General features: G+C 32.5%; 1 protein-coding gene and 1 pseudogene across 5 annotated transcripts; one reads left to right on the plus strand and one right to left on the minus strand.

Moving 5' to 3' along the window:
- Positions 1-355: 355 nt before the first annotated feature.
- LOC149512125 (uncharacterized) lies at positions 356-8,118 on the minus strand (annotated as a pseudogene). The gene is made up of 7 exons (XR_016332370.1): positions 8,062-8,118; positions 7,756-7,822; positions 7,545-7,595; positions 4,851-4,997; positions 3,791-4,213; positions 2,166-2,680; positions 356-1,545 (listed from the first exon to the last, which is right to left on the minus strand). The product of XR_016332370.1 is annotated as an uncharacterized LOC149512125 (transcript).
- On the plus strand, positions 7,459-14,832 carry LOC111314159 (cullin-1-like). Of its 4 annotated transcripts, none has more exons than XM_022915244.2 (20): positions 7,570-8,097; positions 9,040-9,207; positions 9,361-9,460; positions 9,947-10,132; positions 10,259-10,306; positions 10,392-10,595; positions 10,696-10,773; positions 11,134-11,223; positions 11,332-11,412; positions 11,514-11,573; positions 12,044-12,073; positions 12,155-12,241; positions 12,326-12,475; positions 12,553-12,608; positions 12,747-12,867; positions 12,957-13,118; positions 13,224-13,367; positions 13,465-13,683; positions 13,794-13,961; positions 14,419-14,832. In XM_022915244.2, exons 2-20 carry the CDS (start codon positions 9,074-9,076, stop codon positions 14,518-14,520), a joined length of 2,220 nt encoding a protein of 739 aa, XP_022770979.2. In that variant the 5' UTR covers positions 7,570-8,097; positions 9,040-9,073; the 3' UTR covers positions 14,521-14,832. The 4 variants fall into 4 exon arrangements, with proteins under 4 accessions (XP_089608465.1, XP_022770979.2, XP_089608464.1 ...); XM_022915246.2 differs by lacking the exon at positions 7,570-8,097 and adding an exon at positions 8,776-8,934; XM_089752339.1 differs by lacking the exon at positions 12,155-12,241 and having other exon boundaries at positions 7,459-8,097.
- Positions 14,833-17,155: the final 2,323 nt, after the last annotated feature.

Genomic DNA, 17,155 nt, shown 5'->3' on the forward strand with positions numbered 1-17,155 from the left:
GTTTCAGTTTTTCTTTTTCACCATGTTTATTTTTTCTCCCCTTTTTTTTTTCTTTTACTTTAGCAGAATAATAGCATGCCATTCAAATTAAAATGCTATTTTATTCTAGAAATAGTGCAGATTTTCTCCTTTTTTTTTTATAAAATCGGGTGCCATAAATATTTTTAAAGTATAGAATCTAGTACAGGTGATTGTTCTCAAGTCATGCAGCAAGGCCCAAAACAAGTCCATTCACAATCAAAAGGAAGGGTCCATTTACTATTGCGATTAAGCGACTTTTTGCTCAAGATTTTGAGTCCAAATTGGCCCAGTCCAATCCACCGTTAAACTGTTAGTCCATGGGGGATGAGATAGAGAAACACAAAGGGCAACTCCTCACAAGTTTGTATTCCTTTCTTTGAATGTGCTTGTCAAATTGAATACCAAGCACAAAGCCTGGAAAATCCAGAAAGCCGCAATTAGTATTTGTAGTGTCCAGTGAACATAACGTTCCGGTATTGCCTTCCATTTTCCACCTTTACCCACCAAAGAATTTTATTACTATAGAAAACTCACTGTGTACAGGCCGGCATCCCCAACCCAAGGCAAAAATTGCCGGCAAGTCTCGTCATTTTCTGTCACGCCATCTTCTATTTCCCTGTCCGTTGTGGTCCCTGTACCCAGGAGAATTCCCTAGCCATGACCTGTCAGGTCTATAACTCCACTCGGAATTCATTCTGGCTTCGAGGTAGTTCCTTCCTGGCACATACTCCGAAGACCAATTTGGACTATTCTCTGGACTCCATGACTCAAAACATTCATTGCCCACATACTCATTCCCTTCTAGTGGAGGACCTGATCGCAACTGAGGCTGCACAAATCCTGCAAACGATGCATTATAATTGTTTTGATTAGCCTGAGAATGAGGATTAGAAGCCAAACTCTGCCTGGCTCTCCAAGGATCAGACATCGGACCTATGTTATCCACTGGGGGTCTAGATGAATATAAATGAGTTTGCAGAGGAGGATCATATACATGGGGTGGTTGTGGCCGTAGCTGTGGTTGCGGCCGTGACAGTGTTGGCATCAAGGGAGACAGAGAAAATGAAGAGTGCATTTTTTCTGGTACATTTGGTGTTATGGAGATTGTTGCACGCTTCACATTACTCATGGTTTCAACCGGCAATGAAGGACCAGCTGCATCTAATAAATTTGTTAAAGAGTTAACAGGGGGTGGATTTTTCATGGTTAAGGCTACGTCGGAAGCTGGTGGTTGTATAGCAGGATAATTGGACGGAAGACCACGGTGTGAAAAAGCAACATTAGGAGATTGCTTTTCAGGAATGATGGCATTTGATTGAGGCAACAACTGTGCCATGGCTGCTGCAAGCTGTTGAGCTAATGAAGGGCCATTGCCTCTTGTTGTAGCGCCGCCATGCTGGTAGCAGGAAGCCTTTCCGCAACAGGAGTGGCGGTGCCAACTCCAAGAGAAGCCTGAACAACTCTGTTTCTCTTTTGACTTTGCTGTGAAAAAGGGTTCCTGACTGTCTCCGGTCTCCATTCACTCTGCACATTAAACAAAAAATGCAATCAAGATAAAATGAAATGACAGCGATAATCAGTCTAAATCAGAGAATTTTTATACTTAAACAAGCTACCAAAGTTAGTTCATAATAGCGATAGCCGTCATTATCATACTTTAAAAAGTACAACAATACTATAATCTATAATTTTAAAAACGTAGCAATGATATGAGGGTCCACATATATCGTTGCTTAGGCCACGGTCAACAGTTTTATACATGCAGGCAGTGAAAGGGTCCTGTAAAAATGAACCCACAAGGCCTAATAAACCTGTTCTATCCTTTGCCACGTTTTCCCCTTCTGGTTAACTGATGAAGATAGCCATCGATAGTTGACTTGAACCATTGCTCTCTCCCATGTGAGCATGCTCCCATCTAAACATCAAATTGGTTGCAATTTTTCTATTGCAGGCCTCACTTTTAACCTTATTTCTACCCGGTTTATTTTAATTCTTTTCAGTGAATGCGGATTCCTATATGTAGTTTTTCTTTTTAATTATGTGTGAAATATGGATCAAGGGAGAGCAACGAGGAGATAACAGATGGCACCGCCCACCCCTGAGAAACTGAAAATAAATTCTTGGTAGAAGCCTATATCACGCACCGTTCCAGGATTGCTCGATGGCGTTGGGGATGGAAGAGACACTTCAACCTTCTCTTCCAGTTTTTTACCAGTATCGTTTGAATTACCAGCCTTAATCATGTCTAGCAGCTTCACTGTTTCTTCACTTGTCAGGTTACCAGCTTGGCCAGAAGTCAAGGCAAAAACCAAAGCCGGGTTTTTCAGAAGTACAGCTAACAACTCAAGATCTGGTTCGGCTGCAACGCCACCACCAATTTGGGAGGAAGGTACCAAAGTATCTGTACTATTTACATGTTCACCCAGGGCAACCTGTGTTTCTATACAGTCAGTTTCAGGTGGTTGTTCAGTTGGGATTTCTGGGGTCAGTGTGTCATCATAGTCCATTTCTCTGTCCCATGGTTCCTTGGGGTTAGATGTTATCTCCTGGTTTGAGTAATAGAAAGTTTCCCTCTCTGTACAATTTCTGTTTTTCTGCACATCAACCTCTTTGCTATTCTCACCAGCACCAACTCTCCAAAGGTCGTTGAGTTTTACTTCTGCATAAAAGAAAATGACTTAAACAGTCTAAAACCCGCAGATAAATTAAAATAAGTGAGATGATTCCAACAATAAAAAATTAAAAAAAAAAAGAATATCTACCTAAAAAGCTTAGAGAGAGTAATAGAAGGAAGATCAAAATAGTTAGAAAGTTTTAGATATACGATTTGATTGCTTGTCTTATAGTCACAGACTGCCTTGCCTACCACTGAAGAAGGTTGTTATATTATCGTGGTTGGAACGGTGGTTAGGGGGAGAAAAAAATCATAAAAAATGGTGAGATGAAGAAGAAATGCCCTTGAAAGGTACTGCACTCAGTGAAAATCAGCAACTAAGTAAAAGTCAAAAGTTCAACAAAAAATCCCTGCCACCCTCAACTTATCTGAAACAATACTGAAACAATACTGTCCTCCAATGTCTAATAATTAAAACCTTCTACTAGAGATTATGATATTCGGACTAACCACTAATGTTAGCAAAAACTTCATTATCCGAATAAGAATTTTTGTCTACCAAGACTAGTTGTCACCAAATTTTTAAACTAATGGTTTTCATTTTCTCCGCTAAACTTTTCGATGTACAATTCACCAGCACCTTTATTTTTATGGTTATGGGCCGCTAAGCACTTTACTAAGCTATTGCAAGCACATTCCCCATTTTGGTGCACACATAAAAAAAAAATCAAGTGTAGAACAAACTTTTGCAATAGACCAAGAATCAAATACATTCTGTCAACGTTAATCCTAATATTTTTAACAGGAGGATATTTCCAACGGTACAATTATTTTAAATATCATCACATATCAAGAGAAATATTTGTAACAACTTTTTTATTTTCAATATTTTTGGAAAGGGGTGATGCAAAACTAAAATTTGCAGGCTGTTAACTATTCCTATTGGGAAAAAAAAAAGGTAGAAAAGGAAAAAGATTGTGGGCGATGGGATGAGGATGAAAGGAAGTAGGAGTCCATGGTTGCAAAGATACAATTGAGTCTTCATCGATGATAATTGTGGAAGTTACTTAAGGAGCACTCACTACCATCTAAAATTCAGTGTGTTAACAGAATGCAGAAGGTACCGATGAAAAAAAACACTAATAGCAAATTTACCTGGTGGTGTTTGCCATGGGATTTTGACCTTCTGGCATTTCTCCCATGGGGACTCCTTTGAATCCATAGTCTGTTTTGGATCAAGAGAATTTTCCAGCCTGTTAGAAGTTTTGGGGGGAATTACAGGTTTCTTTTGTTCTTCAGCAGGCCAAGAGGGCACATTAGAAACTGGTGGGGAAAAGTTAGCCTGATAAGTTGAAGGTTTGTTGAAACCTTCACTCTTTGCTTCATTCATTCCATTAGACGAGCCAGTTTTCCCATGTTTACTCTGCATATATAAAGCACGCATTTTTGCTTTTTGGATATCATCAGCAGACATAGGGCGACTTTGAGTAATAGGTACTGTTCTAGTCTGCGAGCTTTTGCCAGCCAATTTTTGCCCTGGCTGTTCCACTAACTGAACCTTCCTGCGTTCTCTGCTATCTGGACTAGCTAAGGCACTGTGCTACTCTTGAATGGAACTATTGAAAGGAACTATACAATTGCACATATATCATCTTGCATGTTATAAAGCGATTAAGATAGAGAACGGTAAATCAGAAGAATAGATAGGCATGAAGTTCAAGCAAATGGATCATGACTAGCAAGCAGGAAAGAAATCAATAAAATTAATAATTCCCATACTCAAACCCTCCCCCTCCCCCCCCGCCCCCCCAAAAAAAAAGGTCCAAACCCTAAGTCAGGATGAGATACAATCAATCTCCCATACAAACAAGAAATCCAAACTCTAACTGGTGAAAAAAAAAAAGATGCCGAGCATACATCTTTTAACTTATATGAATAGCAATGAACATGTCTAATGTGCATGACTTCATATGATAAAATACTTGATAGGTATAATAAAGAAATGACCAAAAGGTACTACAGAGTATACATTAAGAGTTAAAACTGATAAGATACCTTGTTCCTTAACAAATGGTTTTCCTTTTTTTATTTGGATGGTTTACAAGGTAAAAGAAATAAATAAATCACCCTAACCTGCTCAAAAAATAAATAACGAAGAGAGAAGAGAGAGGAAACAGGGAGGTTGATAAACACAACCAAACAATGACAAGGATACGGGAACCAGATACACCAAGGATGTTCTTCTTCGTGGAATCATCAGTGGATGCCGGCAGCAGTTTCAGAACTTGTGAAGACTCCAATTTCCTGAACAATTCACCTATACTTATTATCTCCACAATTACAAAATTAAAGAGATCAATGCCTTCTTTGTGGTGGAATAATTAACAGCTTCTTTTGCTACTTGAAAAAGACCTACGTCAGTTCCTAATTATCTTGTTCATCAATCAGAAAAAAGAAAAAGAAATGCACAAATTTTGTATTGAGCTTGGTTGTGAGTAATTGGTTGAGTAAATATGTCGTTCTTAATTCACTGAAACTTACCTTATAACAAATAATAATAATAACAATAATTAAAGAAGCAAGGAAGAAGTGAGATTTAATTAGTAAGAAAAGGATTTGACTTCTCTTAACTTTTTATTATAAAGGGCAAATGAGATGTTTTAAATGAAGTTTGTAATTTTTTTATTGAAAATAATTATATAGAATTTAAAATAAAAATTTCAAATTAATATTCACTTTTTTAAAATGTTCATCATTCATTTTTTTTTAAGATAATGAATTCTTTTATTATGTAAAAAAAAAGTTAAATAATGATTTGTATATGTGAAAATTTTAAAATTTAATATCACATACATATTATAAAATCAGAGTTAGCTTTCGTAAAAATGAACATTTGCTATTGGATTTGAATTTTATCGACGATCACATATTAAAATTATCTCGAATGCATGATTTATAATAATAATATATTTTAAACTGTTAGATACGATATATTTTACCATAATTTTATAATTAAATAATTTATTTACTTATGGATTTTTCTTTAAAAAAAATATTTACTGTATTTATCCTTTTTTATACATGTATGTCTATATCTAATACTGCAAGGTCTACAATTATAGGTTTATTTATGATGATGCTTGTGCATTAAAAATAGAAAAAGCCTTTTGGTTTTTTGTCAGACAAAAGCCTTTTTAAATTACCATCGCAGAAATCGGTGCATGATAGGAAAAAATGAGTACTGTTAAAGCGCTTAAAATTGAATAGATAAAGTTAGCTTTTACTAGGTTTACATTCTGATAAAGTGCGATGATTTTATGCGCATTTATATTATTTAATAACTATATTAAATATTAAATAGATTTATTTATAATTAATTGAATTTATGAATATAATAAATTTATGAATGATTAAATTCATAAATAATTAGATTTATTCAATTTTAATTTGGTTAATAATTAATTAATAATAAATATGAATTTAATTTTAAAATTTAAATGATATGAAACCCAAAATACATTTATGTACAATTAATTAAATTTATGAATAATAAATTTCTATTTGCACCTATTTTTTCTGTTCACTTTTTTTTTTTCAAAATTATTTCCAAATGAGATTAGTTAATTACTTTTTCTCAAATCCCTTTCCACTTTTAAGCTTCCATATTAATAAATTCAAAAGTTTTTAAAAGTTTTGGATTTACATATTATGAAGTTTTTAAAGTTTTTGTTTCAAATAGTTTAAATGAAAAAATTAAAAATTTACATGCATAATTTTTGTCTATCAATTTGTAAACAAATATAGAATTATTTAAAACAAATCTTTTTTTTTTTCTTTGTAATGGTGTAAAAAAATTTTAGGATATGAGATTTTTTTTTTCAATGTTTTTTTTCCTTAAATTCTAAGTATAACTTATTAGATATGAAAATTCAATAAATTATATTATTTATCAGATAAATATATTTAGTATGTTATAAAATTTACCGAACATACATATTTAAAAATTTTAAAATTGAGATGATAAAAGATAATTAAGTAATTTTACTTATAGTAATTATGTTGTATCATCTTTTATATTTTAAATTATCAGGAATATCTATTAGGATATTATAACCCACGCTAAATACATTTGAAAGCTCCTTCTCAATTTTCTAATGACGAAATTGCTATGCCAGGACTTGTCATTACCCGAATTTCTAATTTTCTATGTTTATATGATGGGAATTCATACGTAATGGCAATTTGGACTTTGTAATTTAACGACATAAAATTTGACGTTGGATATTGACATCACGGCCTAGACTGGACAGGTGCAACAAATCATGGGCCCCCAACAAATCTTTACATAATTTATATTTATTATGATTGAATAATTATAAAATTATAATAAAAAATTATAATTGATATCCTCTAATACTGTATCACCTACTGTTACTTTTTATAATTATCAAACGAAAATTTTGTTAACTACTACTTTGGTGCCATAAGTAATGGACAAGTTTTTAACACGCTTGTTGATGGAAGTATTTTTTGTTGTTTCCTCTTGGCATTTTGGCTTATGGTTCTTATTCCCCTCTAAAATGACATAGTAATATTAAAATATATATTCCTTCGTTTTTTCTTATTTTGCTCAAAAGCAAACAAAATTTTTCCTTCATTTTGGAAGATATGGTCTCAGCCTTTTTCTGGAGAAGAAAAAACTTCCCCACTTTAGCACTAGATAATTGTGTTCTAAGAATTTCATAATTTCAAGATTTGCAGGTCAAATGCATTATCAAAGCATAAACCAGCCTTTTTTTTTTTTTTAAATGAAGAATTACGAGAGGTTCGCCCTAGTCAACCCCTAGTCTTGAAGGACAACAATGATACTCAGACGGGACATTCCGAGACGTGCTCCAACTTAAAATACACGGCCAAAAAGGCCCAGTGACATTTGTCCATGACAGAGGACGTTCCTCGCCTTATTAAAACAACAGATTAGTAGAAAGCAAATTGGAAAATATTGGAAGGAAGCTGTAAGATTTTTTTGTTTTTTTTTTTGGCCTTGGAAGAAAATATGAGTATCATGTTTCATGATTCAATCATCCCAGAAAAATCACAGTTTTGAAAAACCGTAGTACCTGGTGACGGTGGTTCCTTTGATTTGGTCCTCCCGCAGAAACCTTCTCTCTCCTTCCTCCCCTGCTGCTAATTGGTAAAACAAGATAATTTCAGTGAAAGAGCAATCCAACATTCCCTTCTGTTCGAAATTCTCACAAAAAATTTATATATATTTATATTTGCAAAGGTTCAGTGTTACCGTTGCCGTTATTGACTCTCAGAGAAGAAAAAAACGTTTTTGCTCATTTTTTATGCTTTTGTCCCGTTGCTCTGATCTTCAACCAAAAAGTTTCCTTGTTTTCCGCTTTTGTCCGATTTTGTCTCACTGAATGCAGTTCTTGATCACCCAAAGAACAATCCAGGTAACCACTCTTTCTTTGCATTTTTAATATTTTGCTGTAGTTTGTTAACTTAATCATCTTGGAGGGTGGATCATAACGGTAATCAGGGGATTCTTGGCCCCCAAAATTTTGTAATCTCCTAGTGTGTTATATATCTATATATATATATATATGTATATGTATGTATATGAGAAGAGATCAATTTATACAAAAAAATAATTATTTTTTTAATTTTTGATTTTAATAGATCTAAAGAGATTAATTTTTTTTTTTTTACTTATCTATCTCATCATGTATATCTATTAAAATTAATTATTAAAAAAATATAAAAATTTTTAGTTTTATATTTCTTTTAACCATTAGTTTCAATAAATTCAAAAGATGAAAGAGACAAGTTACAAAGAGAAATATAGTTTAGTTTCATTTTTTGGATTAATTGAAATAACTAATTTGAAAAAAGTGTTTTAATTTGTCTAATAATTAATTTTAATAGATCTAAGGATGAGATTAAATCATTTTTTTTTAACTTTTGTCTTTCATCCTTGGATCTATGGCAATTAATAGTTAAAAAAATATAAAAACTAAAAAAATTTTATATTGATCTAAGTTGAGCCTCTCTCTCTCTATCTATATATATATATATATATATATAAAGTTAAATTGACACCTCAAATTAAATGTTTGTTTGTTCATTTTTTTTGTTTTAAATGTTATAGTAATTGTTTATAAATATGCTTTTTTCCTGGTTGTTGGCCTTTTTTTGCTCCTTCTGATTTTATCGCCCGTTTTTTAGTCATTGTTTGATCTGCATCTCCTGTTATATCACTATTTAATTTATCTATATGGAATTTATTTGTGGTTGAATTTTTTTTGCCCAATTTTCATGAACGTTTTTTGTTATTTTTTGTGGTTTGATTGTTTGATTTTCGAGGTTTTGATTTTTTTTGTTATATGCTTTTATAGATCTTGATTCGACGAAATTTTGGCTCTTTTAAAAATGGAGCGCAAGACTATTGAATTGGATCAAGGATGGGATTATATGCAGCAGAAGGGGATCAGAAAGCTGAAGAGGATTTTGGAAGGACTATCTGAGCCTCCATTTAGCTCAGAAGAATATATGATGCTTTACACGTATCCATAATTACTTATTTTCAGTTTTGTTGGCTTTTTTAAGCCGTTTAGTTATTATTTGTAATTATCTGGTATTTTTTCTTTGTTGGTGGCCAAAAAATTTAACTGGAATTTTATATGCTAATTGTCTTTCCTTATTTGGAATTACTACAGTACTATCTTCAACATGTGTACTCAAAAGCCGCCACATGATTATTCTCAACAGCTTTATGACAAGTATCGAGAGGCATTTGAAGAATATATGACTTCCACGGTAAGGAATTTGGCGTTATGGCAGCCATCGGTTGCTGACCACTGATCTGAGTATAGATAGTTTAGTGTTTTATATAAAATTCAGTTTATTTTGTAGGTATTGTTTTACAGCTAAAATTTCGAGGATGCTAATGTAATTGGTCCTCTCTTTGTAAAATCTTATTGAAATCCTCATATGTTTTTCTTTATGGTATGACAAAGGGATTAGACCAGCATCTTTACGATGCATATTTTAAGCTTCTATATTCCTAGAACTTTGGTTGCATTTGTTTGATGTTCTATGGATTATATTGTTGTTTAAAGATTTCAGTTCCTAGTTTCCTTTGTTAATTTCTTTTTAAGTCTGGTTTTATTGTTGGATACTTTTTTAAATCTTTCTTTTAATAGTTTTCTGCTCAATAGAAACCCTATGAAAGTTATTTATCCATCATCTACATTGTGTGGCAAATATCTGTTGGTCTCAAATTTCCTCCTTTCTGAAAATCAGGTATTGCCATCTTTAAGAGAGAAGCATGATGAATTCATGCTGAGGGAGCTTGTTAAAAGATGGGCAAACCATAAAGTAATGGTCAGGTGGCTATCACGATTCTTCCTTTACCTTGAGCTCCACTTCATTCGCCGGAGATCACTTCCTAAACTTAATGAAGTTGGGTTGACCTGCTTCCGTGATCTGGTTCGTTATTAGTTCTTCTAATGACACCTATATCCAATACAAATATGCTGTAATGTATGCTGCCCCTGCCCATTATTTCAAATATACTTTTAACTCATTGTTTTCTATCCGTTTTATTAATTTCAGGTATATCAGGAAGTGCATGCCAAAGTCAGAGATGCTGTAATTGCCCTTGTAAGTTTACATCATTGCATCATGGTTTATTGTATTTTTGGTTGCATTTTGAATAAAAACCTGAGTAATGGTTTCTTCGTATCAGATTGATAAAGAACGTGAAGGAGAGCAAATAGACCGGACATTACTGAAGAATGTGTTAGATATTTTTGTTGAGATTGGCATGGGACAAATGGATCGTTACGAAGATGATTTTGAAGCAGACATGCTTGAGGATACTGGTGCGTACTATTCACGAAAGGCATCAAGCTGGATTGAGGTAGATTCTTGTCCGGATTACATGTTGAAGGCAAGTGCTTAACTGTTTAGTTTTTTTTTATAGGTTAGATGTTTTTCACCCTGATTAACATGGATGGTTCTAAAAGATTTTATTTTAATGATAATTGCAGTCTGAAGAGTGCTTAAAGAAGGAAAGGGACAGAGTGTCTCATTACCTGCATTCAAGCAGTGAGAAGAAATTGTCAGAGGTCAGTTGAATGGTTGGAAGTTTATAGGTTAATGAAGAGATTTTTCTGTTGCCTAAGTTTGGCTTGATGGTGCACTTTTTCTTCTCCTTAGAGAAAATCTGTTTAATTGTCTGCTGTAAGAGTTGACTTAAATGAATATTGTTCGATGCGTGAAAGTTGTCAGTAAGCTGTTACAATAGAAATTGTGTGAATTATCTTTAGGTGGGAAGATCAGGTTGTTTTATCTATTTTCTTCAAGCTACCTAGAAATTGAGATTTCAAGTTTTTGATGTATCTAATTACGTGAAATATACAGTTTCTATGAAGACAGCTCTATAATTCCTAGACCACTTTATTTATAGCCTTTTGTTGTTTGTCTAGAAAGTGCAACATGAGTTGTTGGTCCCATATGCAAATCGGCTACTTGAAAAGGAGCATTCTGGATGCAGGGCCTTGCTTAGAGATGACAAGGTATATTGTTCAACCTTGTTTCTTTGCTAGCAATGCTTACTCTTCTGGCTGTTTGTTTTGGTAAATGTATAAATGAGATAGTTATTTGACTTTGTTTACACTCTGTAGGTGGAGGATCTTTCTAGGATGTACAGGCTTTACTGTAAAATACATCGAGGCCTGGATCTTGTTGCTAATATGTTCAAGCAGGTCTGAATTTTCTCTTTACAATATTCTGCATGCTAAATGGCCATCTTTTTCTTAGTACTTTATGATTTTACTGACTCTCTCCGAGCATTTTCTTTTTGCAGCATGTTACTGCTGAAGGTACAGCCTTGGTTCAACAGGCGGAAGATGCTGCAAGTAACCAGGTTAATTTTGTTATTGTCCTCCTCTGATAGCAAGTATTGGTTCAACAGGCCATTTAGATAGTGGGTATAATTGCTGGATACATTTATTGATTTCCTTATGTCCTGAAGATATTCATGAAGATTTTTGCTAGATTGTAATTGTGTGCTTGTGATGGGATGAAATCTTTTTCTTTTAAACTAACAGAATAGGTGCAAGAATAATATTTAAGCCTATATCTGGCATGGTGTTTATTTATCTTCATTTATTATTGTAGTTGTAAAGTTCTCTTAACAGTTAAGTTTCACATGCCAACTGCAAACTTTTCCTTGTTATTTCTCTTTAGGAAAAACAGGGAAAGAGTTAAATCCAACTACCACGGACTAAGATTTTCCTATTGTTGGGGGATAAATAGATAGTAATCTACATAATTTATAGTTTGAATATTCACCTGTCTGGTTCTAAGTACTGATAGTCAACCATATTTCCACAGGCCTCAAATGCTGCTGGTGTGCAGGAACAGGTAAATATCCCAGCTTTTACAGCAATGGATTCTCTTGCAATCAACATAAATGTTGAAAATTGGTAGTGTTGTTGTCATCAGGTCCTTATCAGGAAAATAATAGAGTTGCATGATAAGTATATGGCATATGTGACCGACTGTTTTCAAAACCATACTCTGTTCCACAAGGTTTGTGTTGGAATACCTAAATTTGTAATATGGATCATGCTCAATCATTTCATCTAACACATGCCTTGTTGAAATGTTCAATAGGCCTTGAAAGAGGCTTTTGAGGTATTTTGCAACAAAACTGTTACTGGAAGCTCAAGTGCAGAGCTTTTGGCTACTTTCTGTGATAATGTTCTCAAGAAGGGTGGAAGTGAGAAATTAAGTGATGAAGCCATTGAAGAAACACTCGAGAAGGTAGCTTTATCAACCGTTTGGTGCTAATTTTATGGTAATCTGAAATTGATTCTGAGTTATCTGTTTGGTTTCTGCAGGTAGTTAAGCTGCTGGCCTATATTAGTGATAAAGACCTCTTTGCCGAATTCTACAGGTGAGGCTATTTTTTTTTTTTGTCAATTAGTTTCATATCTATCAATTAGTTTCTTATATACTTGTTAAAAAAATTGTAATGGCATGAGTATATATGATACATTTTGATCCTAATTTTATGGTGTGCAATCATTGACAGGCAGAAGCTTGCTCGGCAACTGCTTTTTGACCACAGTGCTAATGATGATCGTGAAAGGAGTATTCTGACTAAGCTAAAGCAACAATGTGGTGGACAGTTCACCTCTAAGATGGAGGGCATGGTAGTCTGCCTGGGTTTTGCCTAGTTTATTTGTTTGGCATTGATTATGGTTTTAATTGTGATGAAACTTGTCTTCTACCTTCCTAACAGGTCACAGATCTGACACTGGCAAGGGAAAACCAGGCCAGCTTTGAGGACTATCTTAGGAATAACTCTTCTGCACATCCTGGGATTGACTTGACAGTTACTGTTCTTACCACAGGATTCTGGCCAAGTTATAAATCATTTGATCTCAATCTCCCTGCTGAGATGGTAATAATGACTTTGAGCATGTTATTGCACGATGACAGTATTAAATTTCTTACTCCAGCTTGTGTTCAGAAATTTTATTTATACTTGGGAATATCATTGTTTCAGGTCAAATGTGTGGAAGTTTTCAAAGGATTTTATGAAACAAAAACAAAACACAGAAAGCTTACATGGATATACTCACTGGGAACTTGCCACATTAATGGCAAGTTCGAGCAAAAAACTATAGAATTGATTGTTTCAACTTATCAGGTAAAAATTTGTGATTTGGGTTGGATTCTTATCTGACGGTTCTGGCGTTCAGCTTCGAACTTTGTGAAATCTAATTTTCAGTTGCCTATGTGAACAGGCTGCTGTCCTTCTGCTTTTTAATGCTTCTGATCGGCTGAGCTATTCAGAGATCATGGCTCAGTTGAACTTGACCCATGATGACTTGGTCAGACTACTACATTCGCTGTCATGTGCCAAGTATAAGATTCTAAGTAAAGAGCCAAACACAAAAACGATTTCCCAGAGTGACTACTTTGAGTTCAACTCTAAGTTTACTGACAAGTTGAGGAGGATTAAGGTCTGGGACATTTTTTGCAACTCTCTCTTTTATATTATTGTTGCTTGCAGTATCTATTGGGATGATAAGTTTTTAGCTTTGGAAATAAACATGTAAATTATCCTATGTAGATTCCTCTCCCTCCTGTGGTTGAAAGGAAGAAAGTTGTTGAAGATGTTGATAAAGATCGGAGTCATGCTATTGATGCCGCAATTGTGCGGATAATGAAGAGCAGGAAAGTTTTGGGCCAGACACAATTAGTAAATGAGTGTGCTGAGCAGTTGAGTCGCATGTTCAAGGTATTTATATATGTCAACCCTTCATGTGTAGTTTATGAGAGAAACGTTTAAAAAATAAAAAGTTAGAAGACAAGGTCTACTATGAGATTTGGGTAGAAAGGTAAAAAATGGTTGGGATCTCATATTCGTTTGCACTTGACATGATGCTTGTATCCGAGTCACAATAGGTGATGGATTTTTATTTAAACGAAAAGGGATGAAATGGGGAGAATGGGGTTATCACATTGGATAAGAATATTGATGTTCGAAGGTGTATGTGATCAAACACATGCATGGAAATAGAAGGAAGTAAATAGGTGATTGGTCCTTTAATGCAAAAGCAAAAGAGATGAAACAAGGGGTAGTGATTGGAGTTTCTTAGCACCAAAATGACCGACAACCAAGTCTTATTATTATTATTATTATTTTTGGGGGTCAAATTGCCACAAGCTTCTTATGATGTGCTTGGAATTTGCAGCCAGATATTACAGCCATCAAAAAGCGGATGGAAGATCTAATCACAAGAGACTATCTGGGGAGACACAAGGAGTTTCCAAACATGTATAGGTATTTGGCCTAAAATTGGTCTTTGCAAATGGTACATGGGAAGTGGTGCAGTCAGAGATGATTTATCCTCCACTGAAATCCTGCATTTTTTTTGGTAGTATCATGTAAAGCTCAAGGAAGTTTTAATTGTCTATTTAAATTTTATTATTGGTATTAATATTACCATTAGTAGTTCACTTTTTGAGAAAAAATAGTTTCTTTTCCATAAAAATCTGGTAGCAATGGACAATGCTAGATCCAGACATTGTACTACTAATAAAATTTAAAACCAAACTTAAAATTACGGAAGTATTTGTAAACATGTAATAAATATTTGTTTATCCTTTATCGGTAGTAGGCTCAATTGATAGGATCGGGTGTTTTTCGACGCAAGTGGTTTTGTTGTTCTTTTATGTTATTGGATATGGTATATTTTGATTTCATTTAAGGGATTGAGCAACGTATTTATAGAATTGATAATTTAATTCAAATTTATTGGATCTTGATCGATTTAACTTGATTTTATAAGATAGGTATCGATTCAATCTGATATTATAAAATAAGGGATTTTTTAGTTGGATTTTAGATTAGGTTGAATTTTTTTTTTTAAATCAAACTCAGGTTAGGTTGAGTTTTAAGTAAATTTATCTTGATCTGAATAGATATATACATATATATATATATATATTATTTATGTAATTGTATATTTATATATATTTATATGTATATATATATATTTAAATTTTATATTTATATTTAAAAATAATATTTTATATTAAAAAGTAACATTATATAAATATTTTTTGTTATTTATTTAATGTTATATTTATATATATTTATATATTTTTAAAATTTTAAATTTACATTTTAAAATAATATTTTATATTAAAAAGTAGTATTTTATCAATTTTAAATCGAATTGATTACAGTTTTATAGGTACACAAATTAAATTGGCTATAAGAATAATATTTTAAAATCAAATTTACTTAGATTCGAGTATTTAGTATATAAATTGAATTGAATTCGGTGTAAGCAAAAATTTGATTCAACCCAATTGGTTACCATTTTTATTATTTACATTTGAATTTTTTTCGCATCTCAAATTTGTATTTTATCCTACATTAATAAAAAGTAAATGGTAGGTTCAAATGATTGGATCATTCTTCTTGATGTAAGTGGTCTTAGGTTCAAGTCTAACATAATTTGTAGTTTAGCATAGTAGGTGTAATCTGAATTTATCGGATTTTGACCCGACTTTATAAAATAAGATTTTTTTTAATCGGGTTTTAGGTTGAGTTAAGGTTTTTTTTTTTTTTTTTTTAAAGTTAGTCGAGTTTTAGGTACATACATTTTGACCCAATATGATATATATAAATATTTTTTATTATTTATTTAATTTTATATTTATATATTTTTTAATTTTATATTTATCTTTAAAAATAATATATTTTATTAATTTCAAATCAAATCAATTACGATTTTATACATATACGAATTGGATCAAATAAAAAATAATATTTTAAAATTAAATCAAATTAAATTTAAATATTTAGTATATAAAATTAGATCGAGTTTAATTCGAACAAAAACTTATCTCAATCCAATCTATTACCATTCGATTTTTTACCTTTAATTTTTTCAACATAAAAAAAAAAAATCTCACTGTAAGTTAAAAGGGTTTGTTTACAGTAAATCTATGGCAACGACTGCACAATCTTTGAATCAAGTGTGAATTTTCAATTTTGAGAAATTTAAATAATTTATTATATAAATTTTTTTTTCATTAGAATGAAATTCAAATTTTCGTTTTACATTTTCCTCGAGGACCTAAACCTTCTTAACCATTAAATAAAAAAACTGAAGATATTTATGATATAAAATTTGTTTGGTATGTTTTGAAAAATTAAATGTTTATTTTTTATTAATTATTTATAAAATAAAGATATGATTTTATAATTGCTTTTAATGAATAAAAGTAAGAAAAAGAAAGAATAATTAAAAAAAATAAAATTAATGTAACTAAATAATATATATATTTTTAGAAATCATAAGTGGAATATTATAACTCTACTTTTTCATAAGTATGACTTGAAAGCGATTGATAAACACAACAACAATCCATCAAATGTGGAAGGTCAAAGTTACCGAGATACATAACCAAAAGCGGCTTCAATTTTATTGATGAAGAGACTTCGAATAATAAATGTCATTGTTATGCCTATGCCTATGTACATTCGGAGAAGAAGAGCAGTAATGATTTAAAAGAAAGGGTCAAAATTGTCCTATAAATGTTACCTATAGATTAGCAACAGAGCAGTAATGATTTAAAAGAATCGTTTGCATGACGGTGTGTTTGACAAAATCCTCATCGTTTTAAATTGAAAAACAGAGCTGAGATTTCGCTAAAGTAAAATTGTTGTTTGGTTCTCTTTTTCTCCTTTTTATTGATTTTTGCAGGAGCCGTATCTGATAACGAAACTGGAATCTGCAGAGAAGACGTGGAAGGAATTTCGGTAGGGTTTTTAATTTCTCTTTCTCGTTAATAAGTTTTGATTATTTGAAAAATGAGAGTGTTTCAGTTGTGTGTTAGTCAAATTTTTGATCGACCTGATGATAATCTAGTGTTGGGAATCAAAATCAGGCATGGTTTCTCTTGGTTTCATCCGCA

This window comes from Durio zibethinus, chromosome 23 (genome assembly GCF_047325235.1).
Source record: "Durio zibethinus cultivar Kanyao isolate XHJ-2024 chromosome 23, ASM4732523v1, whole genome shotgun sequence".
Taxonomy (NCBI): Eukaryota; Viridiplantae; Streptophyta; class Magnoliopsida; order Malvales; family Malvaceae; genus Durio; species Durio zibethinus.

What these genes read in the sequence shown, in the direction of transcription:
- LOC111314159 (XM_022915244.2), top strand. Translation starts at nt 9,074, where the DNA reads ATGGAGCGCAAGACTATTGAATTGGATCAAGGATGGGATTATATGCAG. An exon ending in CTCTTTGCCGAATTCTACAG is followed by an intron (nt 12,609 to 12,746) that starts GTGAGGCTATTT and finishes AATCATTGACAG; the next exon opens with GCAGAAGCTTGCTCGGCAAC. An exon ending in CCTCTAAGATGGAGGGCATG is followed by an intron (nt 12,868 to 12,956) that starts GTAGTCTGCCTG and finishes CCTTCCTAACAG; the next exon opens with GTCACAGATCTGACACTGGC.